The sequence below is a fragment of the Myotis lucifugus genome, unplaced genomic scaffold (genome assembly GCF_000147115.1).
Source record: "Myotis lucifugus unplaced genomic scaffold, Myoluc2.0 scaffold_1039, whole genome shotgun sequence".
NCBI lineage: Eukaryota > Metazoa > Chordata > Mammalia > Chiroptera > Vespertilionidae > Myotis > Myotis lucifugus.
This window is the reverse complement of record NW_005872087.1, coordinates 105,732-125,290: the sequence shown is the minus strand read 5'-3', so window position 1 is coordinate 125,290 and position 19,559 is coordinate 105,732. Positions and strand designations below refer to the sequence as shown.

At 46.3% G+C, this 19,559-nt stretch overlaps 1 protein-coding gene across 1 annotated transcript; it reads left to right on the top strand.

The window, feature by feature from the left end:
• Positions 1–8,769: 8,769 nt before the first annotated feature.
• LOC102420744 (apolipoprotein L3-like) lies at positions 8,770–11,915 on the top strand. Its single transcript, XM_023747889.1, has 2 exons — positions 8,770–8,996; positions 11,039–11,915. The coding sequence occupies exons 1-2, from the start codon at positions 8,911–8,913 to the stop codon at positions 11,913–11,915; spliced, it is 963 nt and encodes a 320-aa protein (XP_023603657.1). The 5' UTR covers positions 8,770–8,910.
• The last annotated feature ends 7,644 nt before the right edge of the window (positions 11,916–19,559 follow it).

The window sequence follows — 19,559 nt, the reverse complement described above, 5'->3', positions numbered from 1 at the left end:
AGGAGGTGGGGGACGGTAGGTGAGTAAGAATCTCTTCCTTGTGGCCTGGATGCCATGAAGCTGCCCCTGGGGCTGCTGCTCAGGCTGATGGGGCAAAGGATTTCCTTTGAGACTGCATGAATCCAGGCATTTTTCACCCACCCTTTGACCTTAGAGCATTGGTTCTCAACCTGTGGGTCGCAACCCCTTTGGGGGTTGAACGACCCTTTCACAGGGGTTGCCTAAGACCATCGGAAAAAACATATATAATTATATATTGTTTTTGTGATTAATCACTATGCTTTAATTATGTTCAATTTGTAACAATGAAAATACATCCTGCATATCAGATATTTACATTAGGATTCATAACAGTAGCAAAATTACAGTTATGAAGTAGCAACGAAAATAATTTTATGGTTGGGGGTCACCACAACGTGAGGAACTGTATTAAAGGGTCGCGGCATTAGGAAGGTTGAGAACCACTGCCTTAGAGCCTTTCCCTGTGGGGAAACTGAGGCCCTGAGAGGGGACTGACATGCCCTGGGTGCCATGACAGAAGACTGAGCAGGAAGATGGGTGAGCTCTGCCTCCCTGCTCTTGGCCCGCCCTCACTGAGGACCGTGGGGGGTGGGAGACATAAGAGGTGGGCCTGTCTGTCCAGAGTCGGGGAGAAGCCCTGACCTAGAGTCTGAGACAGGCATGTGGCATGACCCAGTTTTTCTTTTTTAAAAAATATATTTTATTGATTTTTTTTACAGAGAGGAAGAGAGAGGAATAGAGAGATAGAAACATCGATCAGTTGCCTCCTGCACACCCCCTATTGGGGATGTGCCGGCAACCAAGGTACATGCCCTTGAAAGGAATCAAACCTGGGACCCTTCAGTCTGCAGGCCCATGCTCTATCCACTGAGCCAAACCGGCTAGGGCTGGTTTTCCTTCTTAAAACACCAACAGTAGACAAAGTACAGCTGGAGGAGACTGAGCCCAGATCCCTGTGTCTGTACAGCAGAGACACACCTGAGAGCTGTTGCCTTATTCACACCACATCCCTCCTTAGCCCCCAGCACCAGGAGGTGTGGGCTCTACTCTGCCCCCAGGAGCTGCCTGACGCTGGGCAAGCCCCTTCCCTGAGAATGATTTGTTCCTGTGTCTCCCCATGTTTAAGAATCTGGGTTCAGTCTCTCCATGTTGATCCGTAGGCTCCTGTGTGGTGTGGACAGCGAGTCACCTGTGGTCCACGTACCTACTGCACACAGTGCCCCGGCCTCTCATGATCTGACTTGGCTGATGGTCGCCTTTGCAGTTTGTAGTTTGGAAGAGGACAAATCAATCAAAGTTTCCCTTTATGCTTCTGGAATTTGTGTCTTGAGTAGCAATGTTTCTGCAACTCAACGTGAGTTTTGTTTTGCCCTTATCCCCCGCCACTATCCTCCTCCATCGATGTAAGATTTTTGTCCAAACTCTTCCCGCACCCTTCACACCCCCTTCCCCCTGAGAACTGTCAGTCCACTCCCTTTCTATGTCCCCACTTCTATTATATTCACCAGTTTATTCTGTTCATCAGATTTTTTTATTGACTTAATTTTTAGATTCACTTGTTGATAGATATGTATTTGTTGTCCCTTTGTTGTTCATAATTTTTATCTTTACCTTTTTCTTCTTCCTCTTCTTAAAAAATACCCTTCAGCATTTCATATAATCTTGGTTTGGTGGTGATGAACTCCTTTAGCTTTTTCTAGTCTGTGAAGCTCTTTATCTGACCTTAAATTCTACATGATAGCTTTGCTGGGTAGAATAATCTTGGTTGTAGTTTCTTGCTATTCATCACTTTGAATATTTCTTGCCACTGCCTTCTGGCCTGCATGGTTTCTGTTGAGAAATCAGCTGACAGTCGTATGGGTACTCCCTTGTAGGTAACTAACTGTTTTTCTCTTGCTGCTTTTAAGATTCTCTCTTTGTCTTTTGCCCTTGGCACTTTAATTATGAAGTGTCTTGGTGTGGTCCTCTTTGGATTCCTCTTATTTGGGGTTCTCTTTGCTTCCTGGACTTGTAAGTCTATTTCTTTCATAAGTTAGGGGAAGTTTTCTGTCATTATTTCTTCTAATAGGTTTTCAATATCTTGCTCTCTCTCTTCTTCTGGCACCCCCATAATTCGGATGTTGGTACATTTGAAGTTGCCCCAGAGGCTCCTTACACTATCTTCATATTTTTGGATTCTTTTTTCTTTTTGTTTTTCCAGTTGGGTGTTTTTTGCTTCTTCATATTTCAAATCTTGACTTGATTCTTGGGATCCTCTAGTCTTCTATTGGATCTCTGTATATTATTCTTTATTTCAGTCAATGTATACTTAATTTCTGACTGATCCTTTTCCATTTTTTTGGCATTCTCATTAAGATCCTTGAAGGTCTCACTAAGTTCCTCAGAGGTTTGTAGAAGATTCTTGAATAACCTTATAACTGTGGTTTTGAACTCTAAATCCAGTAATTTGCTTTCCTCCATCTCTTTCATTTGTGACATGTTTCTTTGTCTCTGCATTTTGGCTGCTTCCCTGTGTTGATAGAGTGGCTTTGTGTGGTAGGTGTCCTATTGGGCCCAGTGGCTCAGCCTCCCCAATCACCTGAGGTGGACACTCTTAGTGCACCCCTTTGTGGGCTGGGTGTACAGTCTTGTTGTAGTTAAGCCTTGATTGCTGTTGGTATCCCTGGGAGGAAATGACCTCCAGGCCAATTGACTGCAAGGAACCGCTGTGTCTATAGTGGAAGAACTGCTGTGCTGGAGACACCCTTATGGGGCAGGACTTGCTTCAGTGGGGCTTTGGTGCTCACTGAGTCTGCCTCTTGAGTGTGTCACTTATGGATGTGAGGAGTTGAAATCTGGTATCTGACCACTGGGTACACTGGCTCCTGGATCTCCAAGGAGGTACAAATTCAACCACTGTGTGAGTCTGCCCATCAGAAGCTACTGCGAGATCTGTATATTTCTCCTCTTTGGGGTTTGGAAATTTTGGAGCTTTCTGACCCAGCTGCAGTTTGTTAGGTTAGGCTGCAAAAGGGCAGGCGATTCATTTGTGCCGCTGTGCACAGCTTGGGGTTGGGTTGTAAATTGGGTGGGGTGAGGTCTCAGAGAATAACCAGGGCGAAGCAAACAGTGATGGCTGTCTGTCAGCCATTTCCGGGTCTCCAGGTCTCCAGATCTCTGCGTCCCTGAGTCCCGTGCCCCCATAGTAACAATGATCCCTGCAAGCAGTTCTGCAAGAAAGCCACCTTCACTTTCCGACCCAATGTCAAACAGTTCAGTTTCTCCCCGTAGGAGTCTGGGTCCCTAGAGTCTCACCAGAAACGAGTTCAGTGCAGTCGGGAGCTTGTATCTCCCAATTGAAAAAAACCACGCACCCCGGTTTGCTTTTGCGTGCCTCCATACCTCTGCTCTTGGCTCCTCCTACCCAGCCTCAATGTGTTTTTTTCTTTCCTTCTAGTTGTAGAACTTCCACTCAGCCAGCTTCCCCGTGGTTCTGGATGATCGCTGTTTTGTCTTTTAGTTGTAGTTTTAATGTGGTTGTGGGGGGCGGCACATACAGGAATATACCTTATGCCGCCATCTTGGTTGTCCTCAACATGAGTGTTAACATCCCCACACCCCAACCCACTTTTATTGTTAGTTTTTATTGTAATTTTTTAATTCTCACCTATTTTTTTCATTGATTTTTAGAGAGAGTGGAAGGGAGGGAGAGAAACATCAGCCTGAGAGAGGTACATCAACCTGTTGCTTCCCCCACCTGCACTGTCCCAGACTTGGTTCGTGGATAGAACCTATAACCCAGGTCCGTGCCCTTGACCAGGAATCAAACCCTTGACCCTTCAGTGCACGGGCTGATGCTGCAACCAGTGAGCAACACCAGCCAGGGCTGTGGAAGCTTTTTGTTTCTTCTTCCTCCTCTTATTCATTTGCACCTGTGTCTTCTTCCTAATGCAGGACATATTTAATGGTACCTACAGCCTTCAAGGAGCTCCAGTGCAGGAAGCAAAGTGCCTGGCAGCAGGTAGTGAGCAGGAGTGGGTGGGGCTGGACGGAGCTGGACCTGTGCCCCAGACCTGGGTGCCCCCTCTGGGGGAGGGGCAGCATTGGGATGTCCTGCTCAAGGCCAGGCATCAGAATCAGATTTTCACAGGGACCCATGTTTTTCACATTCCTCGCTTCCTCTCTCTCTCTTCATATATAAAAGTAGGATGGCTGCAGGACGGAGTCATGAAGAAATAAACAGAACTCTAGGAAGCTGATAGAACTGCCAAAAGAACATTATAACAGTGGGGTAATTTGTGTGATATCCAAGTCATCATTTTTTCATCAAGACTGACAAGTAAACCTAATGGAATAACTCAGGTGTGAGCCAAATGGGCTGTGCTGTGTGGTTCAGTGGTTGGTTGTTCTGTGTCTCCATCATGGGACACACCCCAGGCTTTAGCCAGCAGTTACAGGAGGGCAGCGGGTGCCTGGGGACAGGAGGGGCACCAGAGAATAGACCTCGCCCTGGGCTTACAGATATAACTGGTACACAGTTCAAAGGTTGTTTGAAGAATGTGAGTCATTAGTTGAAAAGTCGTAGAGCATTCCCGGGCAGAGCAAAGACCATGCAAATCAGCCACGTTATCATTGGCTATAATTATACTGCAAGTCCCTTTGCTATCTGTTTCAGGCAGGTCTCAAGAGGGATAGTTGATAAATGCTGTTTGCCTTCTCAAAATAACCCCTAAAGGCAATCAGCATTTCCTTTCTTCCCTGGATTCCTAAGGCAAGATAGTCCCAGACAGAACTGGGAGAATCCTCTCCATGGGAAAATCTGTTCCCATCATGATAGTTCATAGAACAGAAATGATCCAGAGTGTTATTGATTATTGATTTGAGATTGAGAGGGAGAAACATCAATAATTCCACTTATTTATGCATTCATTGATTGATTCTTGCATGTGTTATTCATATGTGCGTTGTATGATCAAACCCAGAAACTTGGCATACTGGATCGATGCTTTAACCAACTGAGCTACCCAGCCAGGGCCAGAGTGTTTTCACAATGAGGCCATAAGACCTGACTGCCTTCCCTTTACCTGCCCGTCCCATTTTGGGAAAATTTGGCCTCAACACAGAGCCCATGATCACAGTATGGCCCCATCCCAATGGTCACCAACACAAGGTGGACACTGACACTTCCTAGGAAAGAGCCCCCATAGTGCCGTGAGAGCACGCTATCCAACCAAGAGATTGGTCATCTGTGCATCCTTCAAATTGACTTGTGATCAAAAGGGGGACCGTGGATGAAAAATGTGTTCTATGTAAAGTACCCTCACAGGATGATGCGATCACAAATTCCTAGCTGTGCAAGTCATGGCAGGGGTCACATCCCAGGCATATACTTTACATTAAAAGGTTTGTTTTCCTTAAGCAAGCCCTGCCCATTGTATCTGTGCATCCAGGTTAACATGCCTTTGAAATAACCACCCTCAAGAGAGCACAATCTTGTGTGACCATTGTGGCTCAGTGGTTGAGTGTTGACCCATGAACCCAGAGGTCAGCATTTCCATTCCCAGTCAGGGCACATACTCAGGTTGTGGGCTCAATTCCCAGTAGGGGGTGTGCAGGAGGCAGCCAATGGATGCTTCTCTCTCTTCAATGTTTCTATCTTTCTCTCCATTTCCATCCTCTTTCTGAAGCAAATAAAAACATTTTTTTAAATATATGATTTTTATTGCCTTCAGAGCAGAAGGGAGAGAGAGACACGTAGAAATGTCAATGGTGAGAGAGAATCATTGATTGGCTGCCTCCTACACACCCCACACTGGGGGTGGAGCCCACAACCCAGACATGTGCCCTGACTGGGAATGGAACCATGATGTCCTGATTCATAGGTCCACACTCAACCACTGAGTTGCACTGGCCGGGCAAAAAAACAACAACATTTTTTAAAAAGAGAGCACCTTCTTGTTAACCATCCTGTAATCCAGTCCCCTCCTTGCTTTCTCCCACCTTCATGTCATCTTCCTTACATCCCCTCTTTAACTGCAAATGCGTAGAAGAAACTGAGGAACCGTTATTCTCCCGAGCATAAGGGAATTCTGGCCTATGTTCCAACATGCATGGAGCTTGAGGACACTATGCTGAGTGAAGTAAACCAATCTCAGAAAGATAACCCTTGTATGAGTCCTCTTAGGTGAGGCACTCAAGTCTGTAGAGACAAAAAGTAGAATGGCCGTTTCCAGGGGCTGGGAGGAGAGAGATAGGACAGTTGCTGTTTAGTGGGTAGAGTTTCTCTTTTGTGAGAGGAAGAGAGTTCTGGAGAGTGGTTGCACAGCAATGTAAATAGAATTTGACACTATTGAACTCTACCCTTAAAAATGGTTAAGGTGGTAAATTTTATGTTGTGCATTTCTTAGTGTAATAAAAAATTTAAACGAAATTTGTGTTTCTTTAAAATAAACCTATGAACTAAAAGATGGAAAAGATGGACACCTCATGTACTGTGAGTATAAGTGGACATTGGCACAGTTTGTTTGCATAACAATGTGGGATAGGTATGAAGAATTTTTATATGGCAATACCCTCTGACCCAGTCATTCTACTTTTAGAAATATCTTAAGGGAAACAATCTCAAATGCAGGTTAACTCATATGTTAGAAGAGTGTTTTTGCACTGTTTTCATAAAGAACTAGAAACAAGCGAAGATCCAAAGGTGGGGAGGACAGCAGAGAGGACCCGGCACCTTCAGGAGGGCTCACATTTGACCCCACAATTTGTTTCCTCTTCCCCCAGGGTACAGACTGGTGAGCTGAAGGGGAAACTCTGAGATCCCACTGCTGACACCATGACCTCAGAAGCTGACGGGATCTCCCCAGGTAGTCAACTTCCTTCTCTCTGGCTGATTCCTGCTTATGACGTAGAATTGAAGGAGGTGCCTCCAGGATGGGTTAAACCACACAGGAATCAGGAACATCGAAGGGGATTGATGAGTATCCTTGAGCCTCCAAGACGCACCAAGGGGAATCCCCTCAACCAGGAGTCTATGTGGGGGACCTCCTTCCTGGCTCTCTCCCCAGGTGTTCACTGCCTTCGTTTCCCTGCCACCCATCCAATGAGTCCAAATAGGCCAGGACAGCCCACGGGAGGTGGGACATTTTTGCCCCTGAACCTGGAACCTGCTAGTTGCAGGTGGAAACTTTCCCCTCCACAGAATCTCTTCCACCCAGCTTCCCCCTTACCCCCCGCCCCTGTATTGGGGCCCTGACCTGGACTCCCAATTATAAACACATGCTTACCAAGATGTGATCATCTCACGCAGGAACTTCTTCTCTTGATCTCAGATACACAACTGCGAGGCCTGCATTGTTATTTTCCCCACCTATCCACATCCCAATCAAGAAATACACAGATGCCGTGCTCTGGGTTCCCTCCATGTAAAGCCTGGTTTCCTTTCTCCCACAGTGGATGAAACAAGAAAAGGAAAGAATGCCCTTCCACCCACCCAAATGAACACTGAGTTGCCTAGGCAACCAAATCACCCTCCCAGGAGAGGAAAATACTTGTTCCTGTTGCAGCATAAGGGAGGAGAGGACAGATCAGAAGCCAGCAGCTCCTGAGCAGGCTCCAGGGTCTCCCCTGGGGTCAGAGGTCCCCAAGGGAGCTGTGGCCCCTGAAACTAGCCTGTAGCAGAGAGAGCTGATACTGATTGATCACAGGATTAGAGCTGAGGCTACAACCCCCAACCACCTGAAGACACCCCTCCACTGTCCACCTTGGAGCACCTGTGAGAAGCAGGAAGAATCCTCTTTGCCTGGTAGCTTTACTCCATCAGTGGTGTGTGATCTGAAACATTATTTTCAAATTTATAAAAATCCCATAGGTAACCTATAGGGTAGAATCAGGGGCATAGAAAGGGAGTGGACTAACTATTCTTGGGGGGGGGGGGGAAGGGGTGGGGGGAGATGTGGGAAGAGACTGGACAAAAATCATGCCCCTATGGATGAGGACAGTGGGGGGGGGGGTGAGGGCAGAGGGCGGGGTGGGAACCGGGTGGAGGGGAGCTATGGGGGGAAAAAAGAGAAACAACTGTAATAATCTGAACAATAAAGATTTAATTATTTAAAAAAAAGAAAAGAATTATGTCCCTTGTGCAGATATGGCAGGAAACATTTAAATCTTATCTCTGCACCTGCAAAACATACATGAGTCCCCAGTCCCTCATCTGCACTTCCATAGTGTCCAAATCCCTGAGAGTCACACATTATTATACTTAATTTTTAAAAAAGGTTTTGATTTTTAGAGGGAGAGAGACAAGAGTGGGGGAGGGAGAGATGTGTTGTCTCTCCCTCACTCATAAGGACACCAGTCAGAATGGATTAGGGTCCTACAGGTATGACCTCATTTAACCTTAATTACAATATACAGTCACGTGCGACCTGGCCAGGTTCGCTCAGTGGTTGAGCATCCATCCATGAACCGAGAGGTCACAGGTTCGCTTCCTGGTCAGGGCACAGGTCCAGGTTGTGGGCTCAATGTCCAGTAGGGGGCCTGCAGGAAGCAGTCAATAGATGATTCTCTCTCATTGATGTTTCTATCTCTCTATCCTTCTCCTTTCCTCAATAAAATAATTTTAAAAAATAAATTTAAAAATACAGGCACCTGGCGGGGGTAGGGGATGGGGTGGGGGGATCAGAGCTTCAACCTATAAAGTTTGGGGAACACACAGCACCAGGTGATTCCATCAAAAGTACATCAGATTTTATGAAATTGCCACAAGTGACAGCTGCTCCGGAAGATGAACATTTAACCTCCTTGTTTATACTCAATGCCATTTATGTTCTACCATGATTTCTTCTAACCGCATTGTTTTTTTCTTTCCATCTAGAGGGCAAAGACTTTGTTGATGCCATTGAGTATTTAATGGACCCAAAGGACAAAGAGAAACTGCATTGCCTGATCAGTAATGAATCCTGGGAGAGATTTGTGACTGTGGCCAATGTGTCCAGGTAACCTCCAGGGGATGCCTGTATTGTCACCCCATCTCCCCCTGGATCTAGATTCCTCTGGCAGGCACACTCCTCCAGGCAGGGTCCTGTGCTTGGGGTTGAACAAGTCCCTTCTCAACAATCCATGAGGAACATTTCCTTCATATCAGTCCTTGCAGAGAAGGGCCCCAGGTTGAGAAGAGATGAGGCTTGCAGGGGTTAGGTTATGTGACCGTGGGCAGGTTACTTAACCACTCTCTGTCTTATTCATCTGTTCAATTTTATTGTGAAGAGAATAAGATCATGCGTGTAAACTGTTTAGCCTAATGCAGGCGTGGGCAACCCCTGGCACGTGTGCCAAACATGGCACGCCAGTAAATTTGCTGGCACGCAAAACCCTCTCTTATAATCTTCCATTTACAATTGTGAATCTTTGTTCTCAGTGATGAATTTTGTTAAGTCTCGTAATAGGAGTAGCCTGACGGATGAAAGTAGTAGCTCATGCATATCTCTGAAGGTCACGAAATATAAACCTGATGTAAAATCTCTGTCATCAGTGATGCAGCAGCAAAAGTCCCACTGATAATATCAAACGGAGTCATAAAGTTTTCTGTTGGACTATCAGTGTACATGTATACATTAAAAAATAAATGTATTTTTCATCATCATATACTGTGTTTTTGTCCCTCCAATGAATTTTATTATTTCTTCAAGGTTCTTCACATACGTACACCTTAAGAGATATCAAGGTAGGCGTAACATGTTCTCAAAAAATTAGGGTTGGAACGCAGAAGAATTTTGAGTCAGAGATTTTGCTGGTTTTGGCATGCACTCACAAAAAGGTTGCCCAACTCTGGCCTAATGACTGACACATAGTAGGTGGGCAGTTCACATGAACTTTTTCTTTTTTTTAAATATATTTTTATTGATTTCAGAGAGGAAGGGAGAGGGAGAGAGAGAGAGATAGAAACATCGATGATGAGAGAGAATCATTGATCAGCTGCCTCCTGGAGGCCCCCCTACTGGGGATCAAGCCTACAACCCTGGCATGTGCCCTTGACTGGAATCGAACCTGGGAACTTTCAGTCTGCAGGCCGACGCTCTATCCACTGAGACAAACCAGTTAGGGCAGTTCACATGAACTTTTTAAAAAAAAATGCTGGGAATAGACAGGGCCCAAGCTTCTTCTTGCTGGACGTGAGAGCCACACAGGACTTCCTGTGGGACAAGCCAGAAAATTCCTGGCACAGTTTGTGTCCCTGGGATTTTGGCTAGAGAGCCTGCTCTCCCTAAGAAAGGGATTGTACAGACTCTGCAGGGTCCTGCTGGCCTGGAAGGCGGAGAGCTGGAGTGAAGCTGCACCATGTTGGGTTGAATCCTGAGTGTATCTCTGCCCGGCTCTGGGGCTCTGGGCTTTTGTCATCTCCCTCTTCAATGGAATAGCAAGTCCATCTGATAGGACTATGGTGAAGGCCTTGGGGAGAACTGCAGGGTCAAAGCCGAGGAAGTAAGTGCAGTCATCCTGTCCAGAGGCCCAGAGAGACCTGGAGCAGGGTCAGAGCCCGGGGTCTGGATGGAGCAAGGGTGGTCCAGGTGGGAGGATGGTAGGAAGGCTTGGCAGCGGGGCTGGGACTAGAGTGAGGCAACTGAGGCACCTGGCACAGGACTGAGGAGGCCAGTGGCCTAGTGGAGGGCTGTGCAGGGGGTCAGGGGGCACATTTCTTTCTTCCCTGATTTGATCCCCTCTCTGCTGGGGGTAGAGGGCCCTGGGTGATTATGTCCTCCAACCCTGTCTGTGAGCTGGAGGGCTCCTGACCTCCCTGTGGGATCCTCTTCTCTTTTCCATGGGGTAACCCTGACCAGAGGGAAGGCAGTGAGGCTTAGTGACCGTTTCCAGTCAGAACGGGGGCTGCCAATGTGGTGTCATCTGAGGGATTCTGGGTAGACACACACGTTCCCACCATAGAGGACAGGGCTTCCTGCACCAGCTCATCCAATCCGGGTCTCAGCCTTAGCGATTCATACCCCTGCCTTGGTTAATCCCCTGTCCTTCATGATTACAGGGGTGAGGCAGATGCACTCTATGCAGACTTGATAGAGCTGGAAACACTCATGGCCGTGGAGGACAAAGACATGCCCTCAGCAGACCAGCTGCATGGGGAGAGCTTTATGAAGGAGTTTCCTCAGGTGAAACAGGACCTTGAGGAACGCATACGAAAGCTCTACGCACTTGCTGATGAGGTTGACGAGGTGCACAGGGACTGCACCATATCCAAAGTGGCGGCCTCTACCACCGGCGCTGTGTCTGGCATCCTGACCATCATTGGCCTGTCTCTGGCACCTTTCACAGCAGGGGTTAGTCTGGTGCTTTCGGCAACTGGGGTGGGACTGGGGGCAGCAGCTGCTGTGACCGGTGTGACGGCCAGCATCGTGGAAGCCTCAAAGAACGCGTCAGCAAAAGCCGAAGCCAGTCGCCTATTGTCAACCGGCAATGATACAGAGAAGCTGGTCGGGGAGGTTCTATGTCGCAGCACACCCAAAATTGCTTCCTTAGCAAGGAAGTGTTATCAATCCCTGCAAGTCATTGTGAAGAATGCCCGTGCCTTCAAGCTGGCCAAAGCCAATCCTCGCTTAGCAGTCAAGGCCATGCGCTTCTTGCGCACCGGGACAGTCTCAGTCCGAAGCGGCAAGCAGGTGAAGAAAGTTTTTGGAGGCACTGCTCTGGCCATGAGCAAAGGAGCCAGGGTCTTTGGTGCAGCCACAGCAGGTATATTCCTTCTCATGGATGTAGTGGATCTGGTGAAAGAGTCAATGCACTTACATGAGGGTGCAAAGACTCAGTCAGCTGAAGAGTTGAGGCAGCAGGCCCAGGAGCTGGAGAGGAGGTTGGAAGAACTCACCCAAATTCACACAAGTCTACAGGCGGACCTGACTCCATGATCCCCAGACAGTGCAGGGAGCAGGGTGTGTGGGAGACAAAGGTGTGGACTTACCTTGTTAGAGGGGGAAAGCCGGTGAGATAAAATGGATGGAATTGTGTGTTAAGGTGTTGAGCACAGCGAAGGAGGGGTTCATGCAGATGGCTGGCGGGTCAAAGAGAAGGAAGGAACCTAGAGCCTGGAATCAGGGAAGAGAGGGGGAAAGAGAGTGAGGGGTCGGTGGGGGGGGGGACTTTATTTTGACTAAAAAGACATTGGGGTCATGAATAAAGAAAGAGAAGTGGAGGAATAAGCACCGGGAAGGCCAGAACTACTAAAAAGTTGACAATGGGAGAAAGGGAAAGAGTTTGAGTTGTTGGGATATGGGAGTTACAGTGGCTCCTGGACTGGCCCTCCCCAGTGTTCACCATCCCAGCAGGAACCCCGTCTCTCCCTGGTCCAGGTCTCTAGCCCTGCTTTCCAGTTCCAGCTCACCTTTGTCTTCCAGCAGTTCATCTTAGGTAGGCAGTGACTTTTTTTTTCTCTAAATTACTATCTATAGTTTAATGAAAAATAGTAATGATTGTGTAACCAAATAGCTAAAAGTATAATCACAGGTGTTTTAACAATTCCCTGATTAGTACACAATCCACAGAGCAACATGCCTATATGAATAGATCAAGTACATTGACCTTGAAACACTATGGGTGGCATAGAAGTGGTCCAAGCAATTATTCAAGAGACCCAAGGATGGTCACATCTTCCCCAGCAAAAGAAGAGATTACAGAAATTTTCTTATGTCTTACATAGAAATTCACATGTTATTGGAGAGACAGTAGTTAGTGATTTATACTTCATTAAGAAAATAAATTCTAAAAGATAATGACTTGTTTATTATTCATTTTCTATACCTGCATAGGCACAAGCTAAAGGCATTGAAGTTCTCACTATTAGAAATAAAAACCAATTAATATATGGTAATTCATGCTTCCTCTTACTTTCTCTTCCAGCCCCTACCAAAACCTTGCATTGTCAATGAAGTAAGAATGATAGAACAAATTTTCAATTAGGGAGCTCAAGGCATAAGTCTAGAAACATACTATTAAATGTTTGGTGTTGGGGCTACATCAGGAAACAAAGATAAAAAAACCTTCATGGACCTTACAATCTCAGATTTGTGTTGAAATAGGTACAATTATGGCTTTTAGAGTTATGAATGAAGCTTCTCAAATACATATTCATAATAAAGTATGTTCTTAAAGAACTGAATTAGTAGTCAGGGGATTTGCATGTTCTTTTTTAAAAAATTTAAATTCTTTATTGTTCAATGTATTCCATAAGTCTCCTTTTTCCCCCATTGACCTCTCCCCAGCTGCCCCCACCTCCCGGCAGTGACATTAAAAAAATTTTTTTTTTCAAATCTTTCAATTACAGTTGACATACAATATTATATTAGCTTTGGGTGTACAATATAGTGATTAGAAAGTGATCACCCGTTAAGTCAAGCAGACCTATGGCATCATTCCTAGTTGGTACAATGTTATCCACTATAGGCAGTGATGTCTTTTTTAAAAATATATATTTTAATTGATTTCAGAGAGGAAGGGAGACCAATAGAGAGATAGAAACATCAATGATGAGAGAGAATCACTGATTGGCTGCCTCCTGCATGTCCCCTACTTGAGGGGGATCCTGCCTGCAACCCGAGCATGTGCCCTTGGCTGGAATTGAACCCAGGACCCTTTAGTCCTCAGGCTGACATTCTATCCACTGAGCCAAATCAGCTGGGCGGCCGTGACTTCTTGATGATGATGACAATGGGGGCGGTGATGGTGGTGGTGATGACAGCGGAGTGGGTAGAACATTTGATTAGTGACTCACAGCAGGTCAAGGGGATCTACCAATCAGGCCTGAGACACAGCCTCTCCATCAGTGGGGGAGGTGGTGTGGCCACAATGATATTCTAGACCCTCTGTTTCTCCCACCTTGTGTTCTGTAGACTTTGGTTCAATAAGGTGGACTGGTACACTGAGCCTTTGTGGTGTGGATTACTGGGCCCATCTGGGCTCTGGGTGCTTGGCTTCCCTTCCCCATGAGCCTGTCCTCCAGGAACTCAGGGAGCAAATCTTCCATTGCTCCTCCTGCTGGCTCCCTGGGCTCCCACTCTCCTGTCCAGTCAAGTCCCTGAGACCTCGGTGCCCCGTAAGCTCTGCTGGGACACCCGGGGGAAGCTTCTGCACAGGTGGCTTGGGCTGAACACAGGTGGCTTCCTTGCCCAGCAGCTGGGGCCCAGGATCGACTGTAGGACATGAGGCTGATTAAGATCAGAAGGGCCTGTTTGCAGGTGTGAGACAGGGTCATCGATAAACAGAGAGACAGAGAGAGACAGGGAGACAGCAAGCATTTCTCCCAGCTACCCTCACATTTTCCCTCCTGCAAGAGATTCTAGACCAGTGGTTCTCAACCTTCCTAATACCGCGACCCTTTAATACAGTTCCTCATGTTGTGGTGACCCCCAACCATAAAATTATTTTTGTTCCTACTTCATAACTGTAATTTTGCTACTATTATGAATCATAATGTAAATATCTGATATACAGGATGTATTTTTGAACGACCCCTGTGAAAGGGTCCTTTGATGGTTGAGAACCGCTGTTCTAGACGGTCTTTCTGTGTTTGCCCTTGTGGCACTGCTCGTGCCCCCGCCCCATGTCCACACTGAGCCAGAACAGCCCTTAGGAAAACAGATCTTATCAAGCCCCTGCTTCCAGCTCCTCAAGGGCTTCCCATCACTCTGCACAAAAGCCCGAGGCCTCCACCAGCCATAAGTAAAATGTTGGAGCCTGGGGTCCCCCGAGGGCAGAGCTGAGACAAGGCTCACTGAGGGTTGAGTTGGGAAGTGATACCCTGCAACTGAACTGAGGGACACTGCCCACCCCTCCCTCCCCCCAGCCCCTGTGTCCCAAGTAGATCCCGAAAAGAGATCTGGGGTGTTATCTAAGGTGTCCCTTGAGATAAGCCTAACAGTGCAAGTATTGGGACTTTTAAGTAGTTGCTAGTGAAGAGACTGCAGGACCAAGGGTAGGCTTAGGACTGAAAAGACCAAAAACCTTAGTTTTCAGTTTCAAGCTTACACATAGTAATTTAATTAACTGCTGGAGGAATTACACCACACAGAAACATATGCAGTTGCAAATCACACAGCATTTTATTACTCACAAAAGTTCCTGATGCTGCGGGAACGGCTTAACGGGATCCGGTGGTGGTGTCTTCTGGTGTTCGGCAATTGGGCTGATCTGGTCCGATCCGGTCCAGTCCGGTCCAAATACAGGGGGCCGGCATTCCTCACCTGAGAGCTCAGTCGCATCTTGATTACGTCAATGCACACATGTTGATCTTAACAGGGCGAGGGGCTACATGTGACTCTCAATCAGGGTGTGCACTCGAGGGTGCATATCACTCACGCATGTGGCTATCATAGCAAGTCACTCTAAGTCATTAATCAAAGTTCAAGTCCTTATCTATGGGATACACACGTTTAGGGCAGTGGGGTATGTGTCCTTTAATAGCATGCTTTAAGTTTCAGGAAAGTTAACTCAAACATTTTAAAACCTTTTTAACATTTTTAGACATTTTTAAACATTCATATATATATTACTACAACAACCGGAGAGCACTCATGGGCTTTGCCTTCCGTGGCCACAGCGAGGACCAGACCCACACCAGCAAGGAAACTCTGGCTCTCTTTGATACGAGCAAGGTGAGTCAACCAAGGTAAACAGAACAAAGGAGAAGGTTCCTTTCGGGCCCACTCAGGTCAGCATGACCTTGTCCTCCCTGACCTTAGTGGGGCAAGCTGGAAACACACAGAGGCTTCCTCACTAGGGCCCACGTGTCAGATGGGCCCTCTGAAGAGCACAAGGATGTGTGAGCAGCCTGTCGGGCGAGGTACCAGTTCTCACGAGGCACATGAAGAATGTGTTTGCTCTTTGGAAATGCTTTGACCCGTGGGTATTGATTCTTCTGGATCCTCCATCACTTCCTGCCAGTCCGACATTTAGGAGAGAACTCTTATATTGGGGGCTTGGCTTAGTGTGAGGAGTCAAGAAAGGCTTCCCTGAAGAAGGGGCACCAAGGTTTGAAGATGATGGGGAGGAAAGTGGGGGTGAGAGTATTTGGGGCAGAGGACCTGCGCCTACAGGGCTCTGGCTGGGAGGGAGGCCACTCTGAAAGGACACTGATGGAACTGCAGTGTGGCCACTCGGCTTCCCTGCCAGGACTCCTGTGAGAAAGGGGCTGTGGTCGGAAAGCTGGGCGTTGGAGCACTGGACGCTGCCAGGAGCCTCAACAGGGACGGGAGGTGGCGTGGTCTGCACAGACACCCCTGCTGCTGGAGCTATGTGTCTGCAGCCCGGGGACCTGAAGGACAATGGACAGAGCAGCTGCTTTTGAGGTCAGCAGTAACAGGAAACCCACTAGCCGGAGGTAGGTGGGTGGCATCTAGCGATGGCTGCACCAGGAAAGGGTCTGGGTGAGAGCACAGCTCATACTATCTGGGGCTCCTGAAACTGTGAGAAGAGTCCAGTAGATCCCAGAAACCAGCAGAGCAGGAGGGGTGGAACCAGAGAAATACTTTGGCCCATCAGCTGGAGGCCAGGGCGGCAGATCACATTCACAGTCACCATCCATATTGAGAGAAGGGACTCTCACCTCCTGGCAGCGCTGGCTGTTGGCCTCCAGAGCACAGTGGCCAGGATGAGTTTGGGTCGGGTCCAGATGAGCAAGGGGCAGAGGGCTCCTCCAGCCTCGGCCCTGCACACTGACTCAGGATCTCACGCCATGCAGGCCCCTCAGTGTCCTCCTGGTCCCCTCTGCCTCCTACCCCCTCCGGTTGTCTACCCCATCCCTCTGGGCTGGGCAGTGGTTCTCAAAAGCATTGTGGTAGTCACTGTGGCTGTTGGTCACATTTTTCTGGTCCTTCCCTCCCCCTTCTAGACACATAGTAGGATTAAATTCCTATCCTCCTTCTGGTTGGGTGGGATGTGTAACCAGAGCTCTGACCACTGTCTTCTTTTGTTGTTGTTTATTTGTTTTAAATATATTTTTATTGATTTCAGAGAGAAAGAGAGAAGGAGTGAGAGACATGAACATCAATGACGAGACAGAATCATTGATGGGCTACCTCCTGTGCGCCCCCTACCTGGGGATGGAGCTAGCAACCTGGGCATGTGCCCTGACCAGGAATTGAACCATTACATCCTAGTACATAGGTCAATGCTCACACACTGAGCTACGCCAGCCGCTGACCACTGACTTTTGAATGGAAATAATATGTGTCAATTCTAAGCCACAGCATCTAATGCTGATAGAAGACCCCTTTCCTCGGCTGGCATTGTTCCAGAGGCTGGCTGCTCCAATGTCCTGGATCTGGGAGGTAGGACGGCAGGAGCAGACGGCAGTGTGATCAGTAGGTACCTTCCTGGCTCATGTGGAGAGTGTTTGTTACTGCAGCAAAACCTAGACTATCCTGGCTGACACATTCAAAACCCCTGGAAACGTGGTACTATTTGTAGAGCACTGTGAAAGCTGTATATCTTTAACTTCTCATATAAGCTAGAATAATTACTAACAATAATAACTTATTGAATGCTTAATATGCGTCAGACATTATACGAGGTTCTTTGCAAAGGTTTTCTTATACGAGGTTCTTTGCAAAGGTTTTCTTATTAATCCCCACCACAGCCCTGTGTATTTGGTAATACAGACCTGTGTTGTATAATTAGTCTCATCAATAGAGATGGAGGTGTTGTATCGCAAATCAGCAAGCTAGATACCAGATGCCTTAACAAGCCAATTAATTAGGAGTCTTTTATTGCACGCAAGTTCAGAACAGATTACTTCTGTCAAATTCTGAACAAACACAGGAAGGAGTATTTCCTTTTTATATCCTTCTAGTTCTTTGTGTAAGTTATTTTTGTAGACAGCTTGTAACCTTGAGTACATATCATATGTAGCAAACACCTGTCATATCTATACAGACAACTTGTAACCTTGAGTATCATATCATATCTATACAGACACCTGTAACATTGAGTATCATATCTATACAGGCACCTGGCATCAATATCAGCCTATCAGTCCCTTATGTTAGATGACTAGCTTGCAAGGTCAGACAATTAAGTTTATCTTTTCTATTCAAGCCAAAAACAAAGTTATTTTACAGTCTAAAAATAACAGAGGGAAAAAACAGCAGAGAATTTCAAAACAGCAGAGAATTCTAAAACAGCAGTTTCAAACAGCAATAGTAATCCAAAAGAGGGATTACTATTATGCTCCAAAGGGACTGATACTAAGGGAGACTGAAGGTCAACAGTGCTAGTAAGTGGTAGAATTGAGATTAAAATGCAGGGTCATTTGAGCCCCAATCCTCAATCTTTCCACCACTAAACTAGGCAGAGGAAGGAAAAATAAGCATGCATTCTAAAAAGAAATGATCTTGTAATAGGAAAAACATTAACATCTGCCTTTTCTTTACTTTTTTTAAAAGTAAGTCTTTATTGTTCAGATTATTACAGTTATTCCTCTTTTTTCTCCCCATAGCTCCCCTCCACCTGGTTCCCACCCCACCCCATGCCCTTACCCCCCCACCCCATTGTCCTCGTCCATAGATGTTCAATTTTTGACCAGTCTCTTCCCACACCCCCCACACCCCTTTCCCCCCTGAGAATTATCAGTCCACTTTCTTTCTATGCCCCTGATTGTATTATATTCACCAGTTTATTCTGTTCATCATATTTTTTATTCACTTGATTTTTAGACTCATTTGTTGATAGATATGTATTTGTTGTCATTTTGTTGTTCATAATTTTTATCTTTACCTTTTTCTTCTTCTTCCTCTTCTTAAAGAATACCCTTCAGCATTTCATATAATACTGGTTTGGTGGTGAAGAACTCCTTTAGCTTGTTGTTATCTGTGAAGCTCTTTATCTGACCTTCAATTCTGAATGATAGCTTTGCTGGGTAGAATAATCTTGGTTGTAGGTTCTTGCTATTCATCACTTTGAATATTTCTTGTCACTCCCTTCTGGCCTGCATGGTTTCTGTTGAGAAATCAGCTGACATTCGTATGGGTACTCCCTTGTAGGTAACTAACTATTTTTCTCTTGCTGCTTTTAAGATTCTCTCTTTGTCTTTTGCTCTTGGCACTTTAATTATGATGTGTCATGGTGTGGTCCTCTTTGGATTCCTTTTGTTTGGGGTTCTCTGTGCTTCCTGGACTTGTAAGTCTATTTCTCTCAGCAAGTAGGGGAAGTTTTCTGTCATTATTTCTTCAAATAGGTTTTCAATATCTTGCACTCTCTTTTCTTATGGCATCCCCCTATTTCAGGTGTTGGTATTCCTGAAGTTGCTCCACAGGCTCATTACACTATCTTCATATTTTTGGATTCTTTTTTCTTTTCTGGTTGGTTGGATTTTGCTTCTTTATACTTCAAATCTTTGACTTGATTCTTGGGATCCTCTAGTCTGCTGTTGGATCTCTGTATATTATTCTGTATTTCAGTCAGCGTATGCTTAATTTCTAACTGGTCCTTTTTCATAACCTTGAGGGTCTCACTAAATTTCTCAGAGTTTTCTAGAAGATTCTTGAGTAACCTTATAACCGTTG

Coding starts and splice junctions, on each gene's coding strand:
- LOC102420744 (XM_023747889.1), top strand. CDS start 8,911: ATGGACCCAAAGGACAAAGAGAAACTGCATTGCCTGATCAGTAATGAA. Junction 8,997..11,038: donor ACTGTGGCCAATGTGTCCAG/GTAACCTCCAGG, acceptor TCATGATTACAG/GGGTGAGGCAGATGCACTCT.